The 24480-nt window shown below is 50.3% G+C and overlaps 2 protein-coding genes across 2 annotated transcripts in view; one reads left to right on the top strand and one right to left on the bottom strand.

Moving 5' to 3' along the window:
* Positions 1–2639: 2639 nt before the first annotated feature.
* TTC24 (tetratricopeptide repeat domain 24) lies at positions 2640–17715 on the bottom strand. The gene is made up of 12 exons (XM_084614026.1): positions 17354–17715; positions 14462–15248; positions 13381–13596; positions 12088–12216; positions 11614–11735; positions 10708–10827; positions 9079–9185; positions 8787–8950; positions 7536–7689; positions 5900–5982; positions 4699–4756; positions 2640–4333 (listed from the first exon to the last, which is right to left on the bottom strand). Exons 2-12 carry the CDS (start codon positions 15213–15215, stop codon positions 4231–4233), a joined length of 2010 nt encoding a protein of 669 aa, XP_084470152.1. The 5' UTR covers positions 15216–15248; positions 17354–17715; the 3' UTR covers positions 2640–4230.
* Positions 17716–20589: 2874 nt separating this feature from the next.
* IQGAP3 (IQ motif containing GTPase activating protein 3) overlaps positions 20590–24480 on the top strand; it is a 37901-nt gene continuing 34010 nt past the window's right edge. The window contains exons 1-3 of the mRNA XM_084613091.1: positions 20590–20706; positions 23384–23471; positions 24323–24479. Of these exons, the coding sequence (XP_084469217.1) occupies positions 20667–20706; positions 23384–23471; positions 24323–24479 (285 nt within the window). The 5' untranslated portion in view covers positions 20590–20666. The remainder of the gene's footprint in view (positions 20707–23383; positions 23472–24322; position 24480) is intronic.

The following is a 24480-nucleotide window of genomic DNA, read 5'->3' as shown; positions in this document are numbered from 1 at the left end:
ACCCCACAGCATCTGGCTATGCCAGCTCGCCTGCCTCTGGATATTCTAAGCCGTCTGAATATCGGAACCTGTCCACCCTAGACTATGAAACCCCTACAAGACACTCAGGGCTTGTGAGGTTCAGCACGTGTAACACCCTCAGAAGGTGCAAGGGGGATTGTATGTGCTGGAGTGATAAGAAAAAGCAATAAAGACCCAGTGGAATCTACGCGTGACCCTTTAAAGGGCAGGTGTCTTAAGGCTTGGCATCTTGTGTGTGCTTAAACTGGGGTTTGACTCAGGCAGTGACCTTCTGAGCAAATGAAAAAATATTTCTAGAGCACCTGATTGAAATGTGAAAGGGGACATTGTCAGGGTTACAAAAGTGATGCAGTAAATAAAAGCCACAAATACCCTATACCTGGGTGCCAGTAATGCTTCAGATTATTCAAACAGAGTTGTAAAACCATCTAATTCACTTTCCACTGCAGATGTGGTTTGCTTTATTATCTTGCACTTCACTCATCAGGGCAAATGGAAACAGATTAAGGCCCTGTTGCTGCAGGCAGATCCTATGGTGGTGAGGCTGTGCATGGATAGAACTAATTATTATCATTTGTATCAAGGTAGCACATAGAGGCCCTGACTCAGATCAGGGCTGCATTGTGTTGGGTGCTTGCTAGATGCATAGTCAGAGACGCACAGTGGCCCACTCTTCCCATTTTACAGAAGGGAGCTGAAGCACAGAGAGCTTAAGTGATTTTCCCAAGGTCACCCAGGGAGAAAGTGTCAGAGTTAGGCCTTGACCCTACATCACCTGAGTCCCAGGTCAATCTCTTAATTACAAGGTTAGGATTGGGCTTTAGGAGACCATTTCTGCAACTTGTTTTGTGCAGGACACCTTTGTGATGACAATGGGACTCCAGATCTTCTACTGGGATCCCATATCAGGGGCTTAATCAGTTTCACTTTTGTTTCTAGCCAATGTCTTGTCAGTTTCACCTCCCTCCCACAGGCTGTAGGAAAAGGCTGCAGTGTTTGAGTTGCAGGGGACTGTTCACATCCAAGCACAATAGAAGTTATGCAAATAAAAATAAATTCTCTGTTAATTTAGGTTTTGTAAAACTTTTTTTTCTTGTATTCATGTTAGCTGACACTGAGATGACTGGGCCTGATGCACTGAAACCAATTGGCTTCAATGGACTGTTTCGGTTCAGGCCCCGAATGTCTTATGAAATAACACCTTGTGATGACCTAAGAGCTAATCATCTGAATCCAAACCTTCTGGAACCTTGGAGGGTGCAAGGGTTCAAAAATCCCAATTCTATGGTTTCTAACCACCGCTAAGCCACAGAGAGCGAAACTCCTTCGTTCTAGGAGCGAGATCCTTTAATCATGGCCTTAGGAGAGAACTCAAATGAGGATGTTCCCTCTCCCATTAAAGTCCATGGGAGCATTCATGCAAGTAAATTCACAGATGTGTTTAAGCGTTTGCAGGACTGGGGCCTTTATGCATGAAATGTTAAGGTTCTTAAACAAGTCAATGAGCAGTTACAGCCTGTAGGGGGGCAGTCACCCTGCTTCAGCTTGGAAAGCCGGCCCTTGGAGGGGCCTGGGGCTGAAAGCAGCCGAGGGAGGCTGATGGGGTAGGCAGTGCAGATGAGGCCACATCCAATTAGGGTCCAGCTGGCCCTGATAAAAGGGCTGGGAGCTAGGTAGGGGTAGTCTCGCTCCAGTGGCGGAGCGGGAAGGACCTGGCTAGAGAAGGGTATCTCAAACAGAGCAGTGCTGGGGGATTCCGGTCAGGTGAGTCCCCAGGCTGAGGCTGTGCTAAAAGGGCCTGTGGGGGTACTGAGGCTGCAGCGAGGCCAGGAAAGGCAGCAGGTCTAAGCCCCTTGCCAATGATGAGCGGTCATTTCAGACTGCAGTTTGCCCCTGAGAAAAGCTGAATACTGGCAGTCGGTCACTGAGGCAAGGTGGACTTGGGGTTCCCCGGGGAGTATTCCTTGGTGTGGGGGCATTGGTGCAGGGTAGTACCCTACAGAAGGGGCACTGTGGGGCCTGAACTAAAGGATGCTACCTGAAGAAAGGGAGAAGCAGGTGGTACCAAGTGAGACACTGGTTAGCATGAGGCACTGGGAAGCTGAAGGAGCTAATTCCCAGACCAACCAGCAGGAGGTACCATGCCGGGGAGCGCACCACCATGCTACAGAGCCTGGTGCACCATCATCCTGCATCATGTGCAATCATTCTCACCAGTGCAAAGCAGGTGAAAAACACGATCAAATCAGCTGAGGGTAGATTTTTATTTTCTCTGTGGGTAAAAATTGCCCCTGTGCAAAGGGTCATGCACCTAAGGGGGTTAAGTAGGACGTAAGTGGTGGATTTCACCAGGACATGGTAGTGCATAGATCCCATGCATGGGGGTGAATTTCACCTGGATTTAGTGCCTCATAGATCCCATGCACAGAGGTGTACTTCATAAGGATTTTGTGGTGCATAGATCTCCCGCACAGAGGGTGCACCTCACCTCCGGCGAGCGCTTGTAGTGTGCAGGGTGCCAAGTAACATCCAGCAGAAAGGGACACACAAAAAAGTTGTGACACCTTGTACAAAACACAGATTTATTTATAATAATATTTTACAGCAAGAAACGGCAACCAAAAGAATGTGAATTTAAAGCAGATGTTACTGCGAATGCCACTTTGAGAATGAAAAAACAGCTATTGCTAACTTTATTATTCGTGTTACGGTCACGGCTCAAGGCTCCAACTGAGATCAGAGGCCCATTGTGCTAGGAGCTGTACGTATACACGGTGAGACATAGTCCCTGCCCTGAAGAGCTCACAATCTAAGGCCCTGATCCTGCACCTCTACTTGTTTATATGGGACCACTGGGGTCCTCACTCAGTTGAGTTTCCCACTGAGGTTTTTCCTGCAGGATTTGGTTACTCTGTTGGTAACTGTTTCCACTGAGTACCCAAGAATGAGATACCACCTCAGCCCACTCCTTCCTCATAGGTGTCTGTTCCACCCTCCGATCCTTTACCCTAGTCCCCTTTATCTAGTGCTAGTGATGACTCAGAAGGAAGGCTTCACAGCCCCATCTAGTGGGTGGCCTAAGAGTGGTGTACCCACAGTAGAGGAGTGTGGGTCTCTGTCTTCTTGCAGTGGCTGACCCAGAGAAGTGGTTAAGAGTCTACTACAGCTTCCAGCTAAGGGAGTTACTCCTTTAGCTGAGTGCTGAAGGCTCATGATTTCAGGGCCTGGTCTTAAGCCAGTGGAAGTCTGCACTGGCCCCACTGTGACCAAGGAAACGGGAGGGGGAAATCATGAAATCAGCAGCCCCTGGCTTTCCATAATCCACATGGCCAAGGGCCAGACTCAGAGGTGGTGTAAATTAGACCTTCTCACACTAACCGGGGCTCCCTTATATCAACTGACCAGGAGCATCTTGCATGCAGCAGAGGTTACAGACAGGAGAGATCATTGCTATTTACAACAGAGTAACACCTGGGCAATAAGTGGTACCTAGCTAAGGTGCCTTTGAAGCAGACCCATTATATATAGTAAAATACAGCACCCCGTTGGAGAGTAGTTTACAGCCAAACTATTGCAAAGCAATGTACAGTGGCGACTGATTGCCAGTTATTTGTACAGTATGCAAAGCCAAACAGCAGTAGAGAAGGAGGGGAAAAAGGCAAGAAAGGAGGGAGGAAAGATATTTGCATTTTATTATTTGTACAGCCATAGCACCCAGGAGCCCCAGTCATGGATCCTGACCCCATGGTGCGAGGTGCTGTACAGAACGACGGTCCCGGCTCCAAAGAGTTTATCCTCTAAATTTGCATTGTGGATTTTTAATGTCAGGAAGGATCACTGTGGTCATCTAGTCTGGCTAATACAAGGCTGGAAGATTGCGATCAGCCGCTCCTATGCTGAGCCCAACAACTGGTGGAAAGACATCCTGTCTCGTGTCTCAGTCGAAATGAGCTGTGGATTCGGCAAGATGGAGGCTGTTCATCTTGCCAAAGGTGAGGGATGCAGAGGAGAAGGCCCTTGCACCAGTGATGAAGGGACAAAGACGAGGATGATGCCTTACGACCAGGGAGGGGAAGAGGTTGGGGGAAGTCTGCGGAGGGCTTTGTAGACAGAGAGGAGTAAACATGCCCTGCACCCTGCTATGATACAATGTCTAAGCATCCCTAGTTTACTCAGAGCAGACCAAAGCCAAGCCTCTGTAATTCACCATCATATGAGTGTGCACATGATGGACTCGAACCTGTGTTTCCTTTGCTGTGGCCAGGGCTCTGGTCTTGTGCCGGGGAGACATCCAGCGGGGTTGGCAGTAGCTCTAGGAGGGGAGCAAACATGATGGGAGCGATTAACGTTGTTTTTAGGTGTTCCAGCTGTGACGCAGAGCAAGGAGTTGCAGTGACTCCTCGCACTGCTGGGGGATCAGACAGGTGAGCTGGCTGGGCAGCTGATTTCACTAGCTAGCAGTTCTAGCTTCTCTTTCCAAGCTCCCGCTGCTAGGCCACACTTCTTCCAGCTCTACTCAGTACCCGAGCAATGGCCTTATTTCCTTGCTGGGTTCTGTAGAGGAGTTGGTGGGGTGAATTCAGTGCATGATTCCAACCAAACTCCCAATGGACCTACTCCCGACAAACAATCCTGCCCCCATGGCCTGGGAACTGTTCCCACTGCAGCATCACCTACCGCTCCAGGGTCCTCGTTCTCAGTTGGAGGGTTTCATCGTGGTGAGGGCCTGTGAAATCTGATGGAAAAGAGCAACACTCAGCAACGCCCCCAGTGAAAACATTTATTTCCTGTTGATACAAAATATTGTCCATTTGCTTGTATTTTACAGCTCAGTTTCAGTGGAAGACAATGGAGTTATACCCGGCATGAACCTGGCCAGATAAACATAGGAACAGCCGAATGTATCACTCCCAATGTCCACCTAGTCCACACCTGGTCTGTGACAGTGGCCAGCTGCATGGCCAGAGGAAGGTGTAAGAACCTTCCATTTCTTTAGGTCTTCAGAGCAAGCCTGGCTGCCTGACACGGTTGCCAAACCCAACTTCTTGGGGTCAGTTCTGCGGTGACTGGGTGGAATTTAAAAGCCTGTGTTATATGATCTGACCTTAAACTCTATGCATTAAACTCTGTGCAACCCCTGCAGTGGGCAGATGAGGGGGGGATTATCTGCCCCCTATGCAGATCTCATGCTGATCTTTAATAGGTCTCAGCTTCAGCCCTGGAGCGTGAGATATTCCTTCCAGAATTTGCTGTCATTGATTACGAAAGCTCCATCTACTCCTGATACCTACATAAATGTCCAATCCCTGAGACACACTTAATCCAAACCAGTGGATCATGTCTCATAACATACAGCCCCCATGGCCCATTTTAAGGACTTATACAGGAATAAGAGAACCCAGGTCTCTTGACACCCAGTTCAGCGCTCTGTCCACTGGAAGGTGCTGCCTCTGATTTGGTAGCACACTACACCCACTTTGCATAGGCATGCATGCAGAATTGCCACCCCCAAGTGTTCAAAATCCATCAGCCCCCCTAAAATCATGAAATTTAAAATAATAATGAATAATACAGGTTGGGGTTGTTTTTGTTTAGTCTGGGTTTTTTTTATCCTCTAGTGCTCTACTCAATTCATGTTTTCAAAGCTTTTCTTTGCAATCATAAGGGCTAGAACCATTTTAAAAAAAACTTGAGAGCTGAGATTCTCATGCAATCACCTGACTCCAGCAGCTGGGGCTTGAAGAAAAACCCCAAATATCGTAAGACTCGCAGAGCTTTGGACACGCTGCAAAGGATGGCACAATTTGCAGGCCAATGGGGACTCAAGACCTAGCATTGCTTTCTTTATAAGGGATCAATATTTTGTTTTCCTGCTTACTTTTCGATGAACGATGGAGTCTCCCATTCTGCAGGCAGTTGTAGTAGAAAGGATCCGGGTGCAGGTATGTGTTGTTCAAATTGCTAGAACAAAGCAAAGGCACTTTGATATGACAGTGACAGGATAATCAGAAACATGACAGGCTAAATTAAAGCCTGAATTTTCATTTACACTTGGCCCCTTTACGTTGCTGTGGCAATGAGAATTAACACCTAGATCTTCATGTCAAATGCATAAACAAAAAAACTCTGTAGAACCCGAGCTACGGTTGCTTTCATTGGTCATTTCTCATTTTTCAAACCATAAAAAAATAAGAAATACCAAGGCAAGGTTTTAATTGTTAATTTCTCTGCGTAATGAAACATCAAGACTCATGTATTTTACCTTCACTAAATCACACCCCATCCTTGACTCCAATCAGAATACCAATTACAATTATTTTTACACGCTCTTGGGGTTATGTATCTTTTATCTAATAGGATATGTAATTTTAGCTAATATCAATTATAATTTTTATACCTGTTTTATCCCTTCATTTTGAGTCTTATAAGTGTGGGAACTATCAGTGCTTAAAGTGGGCTGAAAAAAGTGTGTGTGGGGGGGGTCTATTGTAGTCTGGGAGCACCCACTTTGATAAAATGGTGCTTGACGTGCACCGCATGGTAACCCCTCTCTCCACACATTAAGAAATGGTAACTACTATATTACAATCCCTTTTATCATATTTTTCCATCAGTGTTGTGATGGGTGCGCTAGGCATTTGCTGCCCCCTACTGGAGACCCCACTGCCTTGGTGCAACCCCCTCAAAGAAGGCATCCTTTTGAAGAAAAAGAGCAGTGAATTCAGACCTCCAAGAACTGCCTAGAGAGGCCACCCAGGGTCAGTTGCTGGTAGGACCAACAAGAATTGGTACTCCACTGGCTAGAAAGGCCAGGAGCAGGCAAAAGCCAATCAGAGCCCAGCATGGAAGATAAAAAGGGCTAGTGGCTTCTTATAGGGGCACTGGGACAGAGAAGGAAGGATCTCTCCTGTTATTTTTTTTGTTTTGTTTTGTTTTTTTTTAACCCAAGAAACCAGTCCCAGGATAGGCCCCTAACCATCTTCCTAGTCGTCCTTTCCCTGGCCACTGGAGAGTGCTGCTCCCCACAGTGGGGAATAGAACCCAGGAGTCCAGGCTCCTTGTCCATTGCAGTAACTAGCAGACAATACGGGGGCTATCTTTGACTTCACCATTTTGGTTGGGCCACTGAAGGACTCTAATTCTTATGTTATGAAATTAAAGGCCAGGCGGCCATCTTGAGTCAGACATCGATTTCTTGCTATTAAATTAAGGCACATTTGCTTTGCAAGATGGCTCAGGTGAACCCGGGACAAGTGTATCTACAATTATGCATCACTTGGGTTAACATACAACGTGGACACTAAACTTTGTGTTTCTCTGAGAGCCTGCCAAGGCCGCCTCAGTCTTCTTGTGAAATTTGTATCATGATGCATCATCACTGAGTGTCTTTATGGTTACACCACTTCATGATGCAATGTCCCGGCGTACCATCAGTGTCACAACTTCACACTGAACCATTTTCTAGGGCAGTTTTACCAGCCAGCACCTAGTTTGCGTCTCTCTCTTTTACCCACCTATTAGCCTGGGGCTGGTTGTGATATTCTGAAGCCATGGTAGCGCTGTTGAGCTCCTCGCAGCGATTGTACGCTAGCACCGGGTGGCAGCGTGGGTCTCTGCGATCTAGCATGGATCCTTCTGCCAGGACCGTTGTCTGTGCAGCACCCACCTCTTCAAAGAGGAAGTTTAAAGGGTTGGGCATTAAATTATTCATTATAATTATTACTTATCAGATATATTGCATTTTTATCAGCATATCTCAAAGCGCTTTATGAAAGACATCAGTATCATTATCCCCATTGTATTGATGGGGAAACTGAGGCACAGAGCGGGGAAGTGATTTGCCCAAGGTCACCCAGTAGCAGAGCTGGTAACAGAACCCAGGAATTTTGTGCCTAAGGCCCTGGATTTGGGACTCAGGAGAGCTGGGTACAAATCCTGGCTCTGACACGGACTCTGTGTGTGACCTTGAGCAAGTCCCTTATATTTCTCTGTGCTGTAACTTGCCATTTGTAAAATGGAGATAATCCTTTAAAGAGACGAGGTGAGTGATGGAATAGCTTTTATCGGCCCAACTTCAGTAGGGGAGAGAGACAAGCTTTCGAGCCCCACAGAGCTCTTCTTTGGGTCTGGGAAAGGAACTCCCAGCATCACAGCAAAATGCCAGGTGGAACAGATTTGTTTAGTATGAACAGTTAGCTCATATTGTAAGGGAGCATTAAAACTTCTGCAGTCATAGGATAAAAAGAGGAAGTTAGTGGGTTACAGATGGTTGTAATAAGCCATAAATCCAGTGTCTCTGTTCAGTCCATGATTTTCCATGTCTAGTGGAGTTAGGAATTTAAGCTCCCAGGCTTGTCTTTTGAAAGTGGTGTGCAGGTTTCCTTTGAGAATGAGGACTGATAGTGATAGACAGTGATCACTCTATATCTGCGACGCTAGGAGTACCTTTCCCAGACTTGAAGAAGAGCTCTGGGTCAGCTCGAAAGCTGGGCTCTATCACCACCAATAAAAGCTATTACCTCCCCCACCTTGTCTCGCTAACATCCTGGGACCGACACAGACACCACTACGCTCCGTATAATAATCCTCTGTCATTTAGATATACGTTCTTCAGGGCTGGGACTCCCTGTGCAGGAGGTCAGACTAGATGATCATGCTGGTTCCGTCTGACCTTCAAGTCTATGAGAACAGGGCTTAGATCTCAGCTGGGACCTCGACACGTCGCTGTCGTACCAAACGTTATTCCAATCCACCCAGCCTCTTACCTGAAGACCTGTAACTTGGTCCTTGCAGAGGCTGCCTCCCTGTGTGCTGCGAGCCGCCCCATGCTCTTCGCTGTGGAGAAGGTCTCAGATGCATGGAAGTACCCAGCACAGACTCATATTGCTCCTCTATGGTCTCTGCTGGGGGGACGTGCTTCACGAAGGACCTGTTATAGCCATGGAGAAGAAGGTTGGCCTTCCGGTTAAGGTACTGACCATGGCCAACAAGACAGGAAAGGAAGGGGAAAGACCCCCACAGTGATGGGTGTCATATGGTCCATTCTGTCCTACTTACGAATTGCTTCCCTGGTGCAATGGCTGGGGCCTGTTCCCATGCCCCTGGTGCAGTGCCGTGGAAAATCGGACCTGACTGGAGGTCTGTAACTTCCCAGGAAAGTGCTTCTGTGCAAAGAGATAGAGAGTCAGGTCTAGAAACTACAGCATTGGGAGCGGTAGAGAGATCCACCTCGATGGAATAAATAGATAGATAGATAGATGGGTGTGTATGGGGATAGACAGACAGATAGAAGTGTGTCAATAGGATAGATAGATAGATCAATCTCAGGAAAAGCAAAGAAACCTCTTTTCCTTGTTTAGGGATACAGCTGAAGTGGCCAATCTGCTCTGTATTGTCTCTTGTTACTTGACCTCGCTGATCTGGTAGTATTTTTCACCTGCTTTTTACTGGTGTAAATAACTGCACAAGGTGCAGGGCAGGGAAGAATCAGGCCCTGAGTATTTACTCTCTAGTGTTCTCCACTAACAATCCAGACCCCTGCAGAACATCAGCATTACGAGCCATTACTGTCGACTAGTGACCACAGTGGTTCCTTCTGGTCTTATAGTCTAAGACTCCATGCCGAATTTCTCAGTATGGGGAGCACTAGAAGGAAGTTCTCGGGGACATTCAAAGGTCCCTTTAGTCTTCATCGAATCACAAGCATTAAAGATGGAAAATACAGTCGCGCTTTTGAACTGCTTGGCCGACATCTCTTCTCTGTTACAGCCATGCAATCTTATACGGCAGTGGGCTTGCACGGCTGTCACTGAGAGCAGATTTTGCATTAAATCCTAGTCTACCCCCTCCTCCACATTCTGGCTTGGCCAAGGTAGGGGTGTTTGCTGAAGCATATTCTGCAGCACTGTGAGGTTTTTTGGCCTTGATTCCATAGATTCCTACTGGACTGCTCAGGTGAGTCAGGGATGCAAACCCAGGCCGAAAGGGATCCAAGTGATGGGGCTTCCCCAACGTCCCTGGCAGGACAATTCCATTAAATGTTCACCGTGGGGCCCATAAGGCTTGGGCAGGGGCGGTAAATGCTGCAGCAAAAGGCTACCTTCCGGGCTTTGGCTCTATTACTGAATAACGCAGAGCTCAGTGGATTTAAAACCCCCGCCGAGGACAGAATCAAAGATGTGACGTGGGGAAGAGACGCTCACAACAGCCTTGTTCCAGCTGCAGCTGCATCCCCTGCCTGACAGCGGCACCGCGAGGAAGGACGGCCCAGTGGTTAGGGCACTAGCCTGGCACTTAGAAGACCTGGATCCAGTTCCCTGCACTGCCTGTGGGCTGCTCTGACCTATGCTCTGCTCCCTGTGGGCCCAGGGAAGCAGAGAGAAGAGCTAGAGCACAGTGCTCTCTCGCCATGCCCCAATCTGCCCCCATTGGTGGCATCGTGTTGTGCCCTTATGCCTTAGCTCTGCTCTGCCTGGAGGTTTTCAGGGGGCTGTTTGGCCAATTTCATGCAGCCACCACAGCACACGGAGCCTTCATGCATTTGAGAATCAAGCCTCAAAAACGTACCAGGGTCAGCCACGCAGACCCACCGGGGACTGCTGCTCTAAACACCCTGCGCCTGCTGATCACGCAGGGCAGGGCTAATTTAGGTCCCCAGAGGCCAAGGGGAAGCTGTTCATTACTCACCAGAGGTGCAGCCGCGGCTATCCCGGCCCCGTGGGAGAAGCGGCTGTTCAGGGAGAGCTGGTACTGGATGGCATCCATGAGCTTGTTGACAATCCGCTCCTGGGCCGTTTCGGGGACGTCCTGCCGGGAAGCGGAAGGTGGCCCTGTTAGACCGAACTGGGAGGCGGGGTGGCCGGTGCTACAATTCCGCACGTGGGTCTGGGTCGCCAGTCTGACTAAATCATGGTACAGTCGCGCTTTTGAACCACTTGGCCCGCACGCTGCTTTCCTAGCCGTGATCCCCATTCAAGCGAGAATCGTTTGGGTGAATGAATAATATCCCATTTCGCCCAGGCCTGAGGCTCTCCAAGAACTTTACAAGCATAATAAAAGCCTCACACCCTCCCGCACTGATCCATCTGGTCAGTATCGTTATTTCCATTCTACCCTGGGTCATTGGCACTGGCGATTGGACCCCGGGACTTTAAAGCACAAGTCGCTGCTGCCTGAGCTAAAAGACCTTGCTCCATTCGCAAAGGCCGTAGCAGGCTCGTCCTCTGTATATGGCCCAGCCGCCACTTGAGGAGGACAGAGCAGCTCATTACAAGGGCGCAGACACCCCGAATCGCCCAGCCAGGGCCTTAATCCTGACAGACAGTGGCCATTGGCTTTAGGGTCTGGCTCCAAGCCCAGGGCCGGGCTGGGAATGGAACCCATCAGGCTGGCGTGCCAGTCCTGGGGTCTAACCACTAGACAATGCTCCCTCCCGGCTCTGCAGCACAGACATCAAGGGCCTCATTCTCACTGACAGAGAAGCTTCTGAACACCAGGGGCCGTCCAGCCAGCGTGGTAATCAAGGGCTTTACGGTCAATGTGAATCAAGCCCTAGGTGGGGTGTGGATTGGTCTATGCCCCCAGACGCCTTACCCGGCATTTAGAGAGCAACGTTAGTGCCTCCTTGTAATGCAGAATCGCCTTCTCGGGGTCTCCTAAGTGGAAGCGGGCGGCTCCTAGCCCTTCACAAGCCTGCCACTGCCCAGGCAGGTCATCTGGACACAGAGGGGGAGACGGGGTCAGAAGACAGAGCAGTGGAGTGAGGAGATCAGCCCTTGCCATCAGACGTCACCCCGGCATTCCCTAGTGCTGTGCCAGCCCATTGCTGCCGTGCCGACTCCGGGGGAAGAGCAGCACCAACCCAGTGACCGCTTCTTTTAGCTTCCTTGGCGGCCTCCCGCCCAAGGGCTGATTCAGCCTGAACCTGCTTAGCTTGAGAGGGCTGCTAAGATAACAGAACTGAGCAGCGCAGGCTGTTACCAGGCCCCCAGCACGCTCCTAGGGAGAAAAACCTGCCCACAGGCTAGGGGTGGCGAACACCCCATCCTGAGCCACGGCTCCCCTTACCCGAATCCTTGAAGGCCTGCATAGAGTGCAGATAGTTCTCCCCCGCAGCCTCGTGGTCCCCCAGCTGGCTGAATGCATAGGCCAAGTTGCCAAAACACTGACCTTGAGCCTTTCTGTTCCCCAGCATACCTGGAAACAGACAAACATGTCCCCTTTCAGAGCCGGGTACGTCTACACTGCAATCGGGAGGTGTGCCTGCAGCTCATGTGGGCACACCTGAATTAGCTTTGATCTAGTCCGCTCAAGGGACGATGCAGCAGCAGCTCATGGCATCCCAGGCTGCACCCTGGACCCTGGGGGGATTGCATTCGGGAAGTTGGCCCATGCCGCCGTCCCTGCGGACACAGACACACTGCTGTTAAAGTGTGTGGACACTTGGCTGCCTTTGCTAGTGCTGCACTTATTGTCAAAATGAGTAGTAGGCATCCCAGTGTCCCCTGTGCCACCGTTTGGCCCACGGTCTATGTGGGACTTTTTTGCAGTGTATCATGGGATAGCAAACCCCCCCCCCCAGGGAAATTTTGGTCGCTTGAGGTCAAGTTCCCATAATTCCCTTTGCTCCATCCCAAGGATAGTTTTTAAAAATCACAAAGCCTATTTAACTTGTGGAACTCACTGCTATAGGACAGTGAGGACACGATTTTAAAAAGGACTAGGCATTTATCATCCATGATTATATTAGATAAGAAAAAGAAATTATTTGGGTTATATACACTCATGCTTCAGCATACGTGTCTCATCACTAACTGAATCGGCTAGGAAGAGACTTTCTGGTTATTCTATAATTGTCCACTAGGTTTTTTTACTCCTTCCTCCGAACCAGTGGGTCCTAGCCATGGGTCAGATACCCTGTGACAATGTATGTGTTCCTAGGGTGTTCTAACTGCCAACATCAATGAGCCAGAGACCATCAATGCTGCATCAGCTCAGAAGTGAACACCAGCTACAGAAGTCCTGTGAGCGTCTGCTGTGTCCCATTGTCTGCATGTCAAAGAGAAAGGCACATGGGGGGAGGAGAGGGGTGCTGTTTAATTTGGGGTATCCAAGATGGGTGACATCACTCTCCATGCTGAATGAGTAGCCGGGGAGAGAGGGGGTGTGCTGTTAACGGATGGAAGACAAAATGTTATTGGTCTCCTTCTCCTTTTTATAGTCTAGCGCCCACAGAAGGTTCTAGACTGAGAGGCCCAGAGACCAAAATTCTCCTTCTAGTGTTCCTGAAAGGTTTTAGATGGAGAGTCCCAGAGCCTTTGATTCCAGCACCCTGCGTTCCCCAGCCCCGCTGCTACCTACCGTGCAGCAAAGCCGCTCTCTGGTGGAACCCCAGAGCCACGCCAAAGTTCTCCAAGGTGTTGTGGGCAGCGCCCAGGTTCTGCAGCACCATGGCTTCCTTGCGCCGGTCTGCCTGGTCGGCTTGGCAGAGCGGGAGGGCTTTCTCGAAGCTTTCGGCTGCCAGGGAGAAGACCTTGAGCTGGGCGTAACTGAGGCCCATGTCGTTGTAGACCTTGCCTGTAGAGTGAGAGAGAGAACTGGGTTGTGGTCTTGGGTTCTCAGATGAAAGGTCGGAAGACAAGTGAAAGCGGCACGAACTCAGACTTCAGATGCCTGACTAAGTGAGCAGCATAAACCAAATGACCTTATCAGAGAAGTTAAGACTCAGGAACGACCGACTGGTCCATCCCATGGGGGGCGGGGGGCGCTGGATGGTTCCTCACAGTACAAACATCCCTGACTAACTATCACTGGAGCTACTCTAGCCATGGCCCATTGGGTCCTCTGCTGAAAGGAGACAACTAACGTCAACTTTGTTGGGGGCTTTTGTGATGCGGTGAGTGGCCTGTGGAACACTCAGACCCACCAAGCCCTGTTGGGTAGAGGCCCCCAAGCAGCTACTCTCTTCTTACTCTCCTTACCAACCGTGTTACTCTTCCCATATGAAAAGAGCCACTATGTGCTTTGGCCTAAACAACTTTGGTTTGAGAGAAAGAGAGAGAAGGAGCAGGCACAGTGTGTGTGGCTCCTTCACTGCAAGCTGCATCCGGATGGGACACAAAGCGGCAGCAGAGAGCTCCTAGGAATTTACTGTGCCATACAAAGGAAACCGCATTCACACCAGCTACCCAGATCTGTACCGGGTTTGATCCGTAGCCTGCAGCCTCCGTGAGGGAGAGCACAGCATGTGTGTCTCCTCTGTAACATGGTGCGCTTCCAGAGACACAAAATGGCGCCTGCCTCCAGCTAGGTTCCTAGGAATGTAAATGTGCCTTACAAAGAAAGGACAGGGCCGGGCACTATGGGCTTGTTATAGGCTTGACCCACCGAGCTGCAGCTCGCATGGCATGGTGGTCCCAAACCACCCAGCCTGTCCTCTTACCCAGCAAGGCTTTGTTTGGGATGTTCTCGCACAGCAGCTGGCATTTGTTCAGCACCTCGATGATCTCCCCTGCCCCGTACCACCGGCTCTGCAGCATGTAATTACTGGCCTCAGCCAGGGCCACTGCGGCACCTTCTAGCTTCTCAGCCGCGGCGTAGGCCTGCCCGGCTTCCTGGAAACACTGGGCTGCCCGGGAAGGGTCCTGCATCCCCAAATAACAGTAGCCCATCTTCATATAGGCGCCGGCCTGGTTGCCAGCCTGGGCTGGGCAGTAGCGACCCAAGGCCTTGCGGAAATGCTCCAGGGCCTTAGGGAAGTCCTGTAGCCCCTCATGGGCCACCCCTATGTTAAAGTAAAGGTCCCCCAAGTGCTCCCCAGCCTCCCCCTCCTTGGGCTGGGACTTGAGTAGGAACTCCAGGCCCTTTTCTGGCTTCCCGGTCTCCACATAGGCCGCCCCCAGGTTGAAGGCACAGGCCTTCTGGACCTGCGCGCTCGGGGTTTCCAATGACAAGAGAAAGGCCTTCTTGAAGCAGGCCAAGGCCTCCTGAGCCTCCCCAAGCAACAGGGCCCGGTGGCCTGCCTTGGTGAGGCCTGCAATCTCAGCTTGGCTCTTTAGAGGCTTGTCTCCTCCCTCCCCGGCCTCCCCAGGGGCCTTGGCTTTCTCCTTCCATTTCTTCTTCTTGGAGGCCAGAGGCGCGGGGGGATCTGGGTCCACAGGTGGATCTTCTGACCCAGTGGATTCTACCGACGCCATCAACGGTTCTGGCGATAACGGGAAATGGAGGACCTGTGGAAGACAAGAGGAGGGGTCACACAGATGGGTCCACACAGGACTGATCCAACATGGGAGTCTTCCCACTGACTACAATGGCTGTTGACTCAGACCCGAAAGTAACACTAGGTTAGCCTCTAGTCAGGCCACTGCTCCAGTCCACCATTATCCCCCTCACATCTGTGTGGTATATTTCATTGCATGGCTGCAATCACCAGCATTTCCTTGCAGGCAATCGCTCCCACAAGCAGCACGTGAGGAGGGAAAGGTCTAACAAGAGCCAATGGCCGGAAGTTGAAGCTAGACAAATTCAGACTGGAAATCAGGTGTAAATTTTTGACAGTGAGGGTAATTAGCCACTGGAACAATTTACAAAGGGTCGTGGTGGATTCCCCATCGCTGGCAATTTTAAAATCAAGACTGGATGTCTTCCTAAAAGGTCTGCTCTAGGAATTAAGTTCTCTGGCCTGTGTTACACAGGAGGGCAGAGAAGATGATCACAATGGTCCCTTCTGGAAGGAATCTACACATTCATAGAATATCAGGGTTGGAAGGGACCTCAGGAGGTCATCTAGTCCAACCCCCTGCTTAAAGCAGGGCCAATCCCCAACTAAATCATCCCCACCAGGGCTTTGTCAAGCCTGACCTTAAAAACCTCAAAGGAAGGAGATTCCATCACCTCCCTAGGTAACCCATTCCAGTGCTTCACCACCCGCCTAGTGAAATTTTTTTTCCTAATATCCAACCATTGATGTATATAGGGGCAGATTCAACACCAAGCTCCAAGTGCAGCCAACGTCTAATTCATGGGAGATGAGAGGAATTTTTCCCAGGCCTGGGGTCGTGGTGCGAAGGAGGGACTATCCCATAGCAGCCTTCTGCTGGCTTCCTCTAAAGCTGTTGGTGTTCGAGACAGGATAGTGGCCTAGATGGACCCCCTGGTCTGATCAATTCCTAAATTCCTAGCCATGATGGCTAATATTTTGCCATTCACCATGCTGCCTCTGCTGCATATGGGGCCAAATGCAGCCCCTGGGATACTTGATGTATTTCTGAAAGCCCCTGCTCCTAGAGTCAGGGGATGACATGACAAGCTCAGCTTTCATTTTTTCAAAAATAATTAAGTTTCTAGATCTTACAGTTGAAGGGAAAAAGCTTGGAAACATGACCTGGGCACAGCCCTAGAGACTATTAAAAAAAAATCCAAAAGGAAAATAAAAAGAGCCTAAATTGTATTATTATTTAAAATCTCATGATTTCGAGGGAGGCTTTTGAACCCTTGGGGTTGGTCTTACTGCTGCTAAATCACCAGAGTTTACAGCACAGCTGAGTTATCCGTGCATCGAATCTTGGGTCACTGGTTGCTGTGTTAGCATTTCCTGCCTACCCATGTGTGGCGTAGCTGAGCGAGGGTGGCTCCAGGGACGTCCTGACTTTGATGCTTTTAAAATTTCGATCAGACCTGCAAGAATCATACTGACCTGGCAGGGCTCAGGTACCAGGGTGATTGGGAAACATGTCAAAGTGGAGTTAACAACAGCGTTTAAGGGGCTGGAAGATCAATTAAAAAAACTAAATATACCTAGTTTATCTAGATGGAGACTCAAATGGAGAGACAGCGGTATCTGTTTACACTCTTTCTGGGCCTGATTCTCATTCGCATTACAGCTCCTTTACACTGCTCTGGCAGCGTGAAGGGGCTTAAAGTGGGTGCAACTCTTTACACTGCCAAAGTGATGTAAAGGGGCCTTAGTGTAAATGGGAATCAGAGCCCTAATTATACAGAACATCAACATTCTGAGTTCCTTAAGCTTTCTGCTCCCTCTGCAGATTCCTACTTGAATCGGGGTGAGGAGGGGACATGGAGGGCCTGTGGAAGACAAGAGGAGGGGTGTAGCTTATGGCACAGTAACTGAGGGAATATAGCCTGCAGGTTAATAGTCCTGCATCTGCCACTGACTTGCCAGGTGACACTGGGTGAGTCACTTAACTTTGTGGGGGTAGATTTTCAAAGACACAACTCCCATTGGATTTAGGTGCCTAAATGCCATGAAAAATCTCCCGCTCTGAGCCTCAGTTTTCCCAGCTGCAAACCAGGAATAATCCATAACATTACTTACCTAATGTTTCATGATTGTTTGCAGAGCGTGTCAAAGATCTTAGATGGCAGCTGCAGATCACGGTTCTTATGCCAAAATGCAGGTGGTCTCAAAGAAGCACCCTGAATGGTGCTCAGGAATGTCTAAGGCTCCGTGAAATCATCCTTGGGCCAGGCTGCTTCAATGCCCAACCTTGCAACACACCAGAAAGTTGGAGCTGCGTGCTCTGATCAGACCAGCTCCCCGTGAATTGCACTCAAGCCTGCAACAGGCTGCTCGTGCCTCTGAGTGTTAAGAAAGCGCTAAGGAAATGCGCAAAACCCAGGCAGGTGCGCATGCATGGGTCTAGGGAGCTCTGGGGTTCTTCCTCTCGGGAATGCTTTCCGATGATGGCACTTAGGGGTTTGGTTTCTTCTCAATCTCCTTCCGATTGCTTGAGACACATTGGGCCGCCCCATGGCAACCGGCTTCAATAATGCTGGGCCCTCCCCTGCTGGGGCATGTCACCTGATGGATGGTTAAATCAGCCTCTCAGGGCTCTCGGTTAGGGTGGGTGTTTATGAATCAAACTTTATGGATTTTAAAGGAATAAAAATTGGGTGAATGGAGCACAGGTGGAAGGTGCCTGATCAAGCGCCCTGGCGACTAGAGTCCTCTTTATTCACAGAAGGGGGACAGCCCTGGTATCGCTTCCCCCGCAGTTGGCTCTTCACGACCCATTCAGTCTTGGAGCCAGCAAAGGAGCCAGTTAGTAAAAATGAGGTGGCTGGTTTTGTGGATTGCTGCGACCCATCAAACTCACGGCACATAAGCAACGGATTTGCCATCAGGAGCTGCTTCCCCGGCATTTGTATGGGAGTTTCAGCTGGGTCTGGCTATTATTCTGGTGCCACTGGAAGGGAGCTGGTAGCTCTTCTCCTGAGACACCATCCGCTGCATAGTTCTGTCTTCAGCCACCATCAAAGGGCATTAAGAGATTTGCACAACGGCCGAGCTCTGCGATCATTTGTATTACATTAGCGTGTAGAGGCTCCATCTGAAATCAGGGCCCCACTGGGCAAAGCACAGTGCTGTCTGTAAACACAGTGAGCGACAGGTTCCTGAATCAAAGAGCTTACACTCTACGAGAGAAGACAAAAGGTTGGTGTGGAAATTGAGGCACAGAGCTGCAGTGAGTTGGCCAAGGTCACCCAGCAAGTCAGTGGCAGAGTCAGGAATCAGAGTAACAGCCGTGTTAGTCTGTATTTGCAAAAAGAAAAGGAGTACTGTGGCACCTTAGAGACTAACCAATTTATCTGAGCATAAGCTTATGCTCAAATAAATTGGTTAGTCTCTAAGGTGCCACAAGTACTCCTTTTCTTTTTGCAGAGTCAGGAACAGACCCCTAAATCTCCGGAGCCCCAGGCCACGGGACCACACTGTCTCTCAGTCTAATTGTAGGGCTATTCTCTTCTCCTTCCTTTAGTTTTGGCATCCTGACTTCCAGCACTGGGCAGGGTGCGTGGGGGTTAGGGATATACCCACAGCCCTTGGAGCTGCTGGGTAATTTAGTGTGCAAGCCAACAGGATTAGCATGGGTCACTTAATTAGTGGCTTTTGCAGGGTGTTTTGTAAAACAAAGGAGGCCAACTCCTTGCTCAAGCTCATTCATGATGCCTGACAGGTGCGGAAGACAGGCCCCTTTCCAAGTAGACACAAAGAATCCCAGGCCACAGTTAGCCCTGGTGTAACTCCCAGGGCTCCAGTGGAATCGACCCCAGGGATGGATCTAGCCCTGCATTCTGCATTGTTCCAGGTCATGGTTGCATGAACAGCACAAAACAACCTGACAAAGCAGCACAATCACCTGCCTCCATTATAACCCTGACAACATCGGAGCCCTTTAGGGTGTATTAAGAGAGTGACCATAACACCCTGCCATTCTCACTTGTGCTCCTTAGTCATTAATTAATTAAACCTCACAACACCCCTGGGAGGTAGGTGACGGCTGCAAGGAACTGGCGAGCATGTGCGGTCTGCTGCCCCTCTACTGGGTGGAATCAGAAGGGCTCAGCTGTGTGTCACAGGTCCTACGCTGCTAAAAGCTAATGAAGATTCTCTTGTAGTTCAAGTGGCAGGGGTCTGTGCGCTTAGAAGAGAGGGGGCCCATGTTTCAGCTCCGTCCCTGTAAGCTTCTGAGTGGGCGCAGCATTAGTGACAGCTTCGAAGAATTAAGTGGCTTTGGCACCCTCTCGTCCTTCCCATTTCACAGATGGGGAAACTGAGGCACAGAAAGGGGAAGAGAATTGCCCAAACTCACATAGTGAGTCAGTCCCAGAATCCAGGAGTCCTGACTCTCAAGCCCCCTGCTCTAGCCACTAGACCCCACTCTCCCACAGGTGGGGCTGGAACCCAGGAGTCCTGCTGCCCATTCTTCCTGGTCTAGCCACTAGATCTGCTTCTTCTCTGTTGCTTTATATTAGGGGTGCAGATGTTAGAGGAGAGCGAGGTCTCTATTCCCCACTAATGTAAGGGCTGTTTTGCAGGGGACTCAAATGCCAGTGAGAGATGCAGTGGCAGCAGCTGCATTATGCAAGCTGCTCCACCCGGCCTGCCCTGGAGAGACAGCCCCCCCATTCCCTACATGCTATAGGGCTACTGAGAGCAGGGGTTGGAACAGTCTCTTTGCCCCTTTCTAGCACTTCCCCCTCTCCCCTCCTCACATATCCTATGGGCCCCTGGCTGCGGTGCATGGGGCAGGGAGGTGCAGTGGGGAAAGGGGTAGATTTGGAGCCTGGTTTATGGAGCCAGGCAGCAGATGAGCCCCTGGGGGGGTCGGGGTCTGCAAAACTACCCCCACCCCCAGGCTGTACCCAGTGCCCTGGGTACCCCCAAGCTGTGCCCTGGGACCGCCCTGTCCAGGGGAACCCCCCTGTGTCCAGGGGAACTCCCTACCCTACTGTGTCCAGGGGAACCCCCCCAGCTGTGCCTAGGGAACCCCTCTGTGTCCAGGGGAACTCCCCACCCCTCTGTGTCCAGGGAACCCCCCAGTTGTGCCTAGGGAACCCCCCTGTGTCCAGGGGAACCCCCCAGTTGTGCCTAGGGAACCCCCCTGTGTCCAGGGAACCCCCTGTGTCCAGGAGAACCCTCCCCCCCTTGGCAGTGCTCAGTGCCCAGAGAACCCCACTGTGCCCGGGGAACCCCTCCCCCCTTTGTGCCCCGCCCCCCGGGACTACATCCCCCAGCCTCCCCCGCGGCGCAGCCACGTGTCCCGGAGCAGCTGGCGGGGGAGGACCGGAGGCGGCGGGAGATTCAAATCCCGACTCCCGAGCCGGGCGGAGCCGAGCGCCGCGGGATGGAGCCGGCGGCCGAGGCCGGGCCGGCCCGGGCGGGCTGTGAGTGAGACCGGGCGGGCAGGGGAGAGACGGACGGACGGACGGACCGACCGACCGACCGACCGGAGCAGGGGGACAGACTGACATTGGCGTGGGGCAGGGCAGGAGAGGGGACGGGACGGGACAAGCAGCCAGGCTGATGGACGGGAGCAGTGGGGGGCTGTAGACAGGGGTGGGTGGAAGGGGACAGACAGGCCTGGGGACAGACTGATGGACAGCACTTGTGGGGAGTTGCTGGAGGGGCAATGGGCAGACATTGGCGTGGGGCAGGGGAGGAGAGGGGACAAGCAGCCAGGCTGATGGACAGGGGGGCAGACAGGAAGGGGTGTGGTGGAAGGGGCAGACAGACAGACACAGGGGAGTGGCTGGTGGGTGCAGACAAGTGGGGGCAGACAATGGGGTGGGGGAACCGATGGGTGTGGTCCCGACCGTAGGGCAGACAGGGGACAGGTCTGGGTGTGCAGGAGGGGGCAGACACACCAGTGGGGGAGGGACCAGTGACCTGACTGTAGACAGGGCACAGATAATTGGGGTGCTGCAGGGATTGGTGCCAGAGGATGGACAGGCAGGCTGGGATCTGGCAGAGAGGTGGGTTTGGACAGGACAAACAGCATCCAGAATGGACAATCAGAAAGGAATCTGGCGGTGTGGGAAAGAGTGCTGGCCCTGAGATGGACAGACAGACTGACAGTTGCCAGTTAGGGTACAGTCTGTGGGTCTTGTTGGGTGATTCCTGTTTCTCCTTAGAGTCAGGCGATGATCTAGTGGTCAGTCTAGAACTTGGGACACCCATGGTCAACTCCTTCCTCTGCCACATACCCCCTGTGTGACCTTGGGCAAGTCACTTAGTTGCTCTGAGCCTCCGTTTTCCCTATCTGTAAAATGGGGACAATAGCACTCTACAGGGGTGATGAGAGAATAAGTATTGTGAGGTGCTTGGATACTATGGAAATGGGGCCAAAAAGAGAGGAGCGTTGGGGTAGGGGTAATATTTTATGGGTAGGATGTCAGTGAGGGCAGAGCCCTTTCAGATGGTAGCCAATACACAGCAGGAGACGGGGGGTGGGGGGGAGGGCTAGCAAGATTTCTAGGGCATATGGCAAAACCCTGACCTTAGAGTGTGTGTGTGTCTGATTTTGTCTCTGGGAAGATTTGAACACACAAGGCGTGTGTGAATGCAAAAAATACAAATCTGGCTGAAGACATTTTAAATATGACCTATGGACTGAGTACAACAGGGACTTGTTAACCCAGCTCATGCTCTCTCTTTTGGCTGGCCATGCAGCGAGGGAAGGGAAAACCAGATCTGTTTACATGTAAAAAAGAAAGTAGCCAGCCAGAGCGTAGTAGCCGTTAGATGGAAAGGGTTATTAAGTCATGTGATAGTCCTTCCCCCTTCTAGCAATGTACAACTGTTCTCTGCAGTGTGGGCATTGCCTCACCCAGCTTGTGATTTATAACCCTAGATGACATCACTAAATATATCAGAGGGATAAATATCAGGGAGGGAGAGGAATTATTTAAACTCAGTACCAATGTGGACACAAGAACAAATGGATATAAACTGGCCATCAGGAAGTTTAGACTTGAAATTAGACGAAGGTTTCTAACCATCAGAGGAGTGAAGTTCTGGAACAGCCTCCCAAGAGGAGTGGAGGCAAAAGACATATCTGGCTTCAAGACTAAGCTTGATAAATTTATGGAAGGGATGATATGATGGGGTAGCCTAATTTTGGCAATTAATTGATCTTTGACTATTAGCGGTAAATATGCCCAATGGCCTGTGATGGGACACTAGTTAGGGTGGGATCTGAGTTACTACAGAGAATTCTTTCTTGGGTGTCTGGCTGTTGAGTCTTGCCGACATGCGCAGGGTTTAGCCCATCACCATATTTGGGGTCAGGAAGGAATTTTCCTCCAGGGCAGATTGGTAGAGGCCCTGTGGTTTTTTTTTGCCTTCTTCTGCAGCGTGGGGCACGGGTCACTTGCTGGAGGATTCTCTGCACCTCAAAGTCTTTAAACCATGAGTTGAGGACTTCAGTAGCTCAGACATAGGTCAGGGGTTTGTTACAGGAGTGGGTGGCTGAGATTCTGTGTCCTGCGTTGTGCAGGAGGTCAGACTAGATGATCATAATTGTCCCTTCTGACCTTAAAGTCTATGAGTTGGTATTTTCCATGGTGGGGATAGAAGCTTGTTGCTTTTAATTTCTGCTAATACTCAGCTAGGCAGGACATGGGACTGGGGCAGAGTCTGCTGCTGTGGCCACCAAAACATAAAATTCATACTGTTATGGATATTAAAAAGTAATTTTGCATAAATTTTGCATAAATCTAAGAGCGAAATGGGAGAATGCGGTTAGAAAACCATATTTAAAAACTCTGATTTTTGGCAAACGCCTTTTGCTTATTGCAACCAACAGTTTTAAAAAATTGTCCTTCACCACCAATGCTGTGGCTCTGTCTTGCATTTCCAGTGGCACAAAATATGTGCTAAAAACAATGCAGGAGATGCTGAGAGGCTGCTGGCATTGGAAATCCGGGGAATATTTTTACTAAGTTTTATGAAATCTTAATTGAAATATTTTAATTCAAATTATGATGCTGCTGCTGCTGATTTTTAACAAAACCTAAACTCTTGTCTGCGCTTGACCTGGCATCTCTCTCTTGAATTGTCCAGATGAGCGTCTCACTGCCGATGAGATGGATGAGCAGAGGAGACAGAATGTCGCCTATCAATATCTCTGTCGCTTAGAGGAAGCGAAACGGTGAGAGAGCATTCCAATAGGACTGATTAATTAGAGGGGCCCTGTCGGGGTTATATTGACCTAGCTTAACTGTCTCCTGTATAACAGGTTTTGCCTTCTAAATCAAACACCAGTTGGGACTTTAAGTCGCTCCTTGAGGAGTCTGGATCTTAAAACACCATTTCCCCCAGTGTTGGCATGCATGGGCTGATCTGTGTTTCTTGACAAGTGGGTCGTGACCCCGGGGGGGGGACGGGGGGAGACATGAAAGGCAGTGGGGGTGGGGGGGGAGTCGGGAGAAGTAACTGAAAACTGCTTACAATCTAAAGCAAAGACAATCTTGCGCACCCTGACCCTTCAAGGTTGTCTTCGCTGTCAGTCTCTCAAAACACACACACACACCAACTACACAGGCTTATAGCTATCAACAGTGCCTTTTTTCTACTCTGACTCTTATAATAAATGTAAAGGCGGGGAATGACACTTTTTGTCTGTGAATGAAGGGTGGCCAGCCTGACAAGCCGGAGGCAGCGTTGTTAGACTATCAGCAAACAATAAGCGGAAGCAAAGGGCTTTGAGCATGGGCTCAGGGGCAAGTGGATTTTAGTCCTGACTGCTACCCTTTCCACTTTGTGCCTTGCTGTCTCCTGTCTGTAAAATGCAGAAACCCAGGAGGAAGAAGCACTATTTGAACAGATGCAAAATATTTTCATCACTACACATCTCAGTATCCTGAAGCCCAACCCCGTGGCTATGCTATGTCTGGAATGCCCCATAGGGTTGGTGGGAGACCTGCACTTGACATGGTAGCAGCATACTGGTCTTGTAAAAAACAACGGTCTCCCTAACTGGTTTTCCGTCTTTTGTGCCAGATGGATGGAGGCTTGTTTGAATGAGGAGCTGGCCTCCCCTACGGAGCTGGAGGAGAGCTTACGGAACGGGGTCATCCTCGCCAAGCTGGGACACTGCTTTGCACCAGACGTTGTCCCACTGAAAAAAATTTATGACTGTGAGCAGATGCGCTACAAGG

This window comes from Lepidochelys olivacea (genome assembly GCF_965140295.1).
Source record: "Lepidochelys olivacea isolate rLepOli2 genome assembly, chromosome: 24".
NCBI classification, from domain to species: Eukaryota; Metazoa; Chordata; order Testudines; family Cheloniidae; genus Lepidochelys; species Lepidochelys olivacea.
This window is presented reverse-complemented; position numbering and strand designations above follow the sequence as displayed.

Excerpts from the sequence above, each read along its gene's own strand:
- TTC24 (XM_084614026.1), bottom strand. The coding sequence starts at position 15,215 with ATGGCGTCGGTAGAATCCACTGGGTCAGAAGATCCACCTGTGGACCCA. Across the intron at positions 10,828-11,613 it reads CGTTGCTCTCTAAATGCCGG|GACGTCCCCGAAACGGCCCA; the intron begins GTAAGGCGTCTG and ends GCTTCCCGGCAG. Across the intron at positions 8,951-9,078 it reads TTGCACCAGGGAAGCAATTC|GTCCTTCGTGAAGCACGTCC; the intron begins GTAAGTAGGACA and ends TGGCTATAACAG.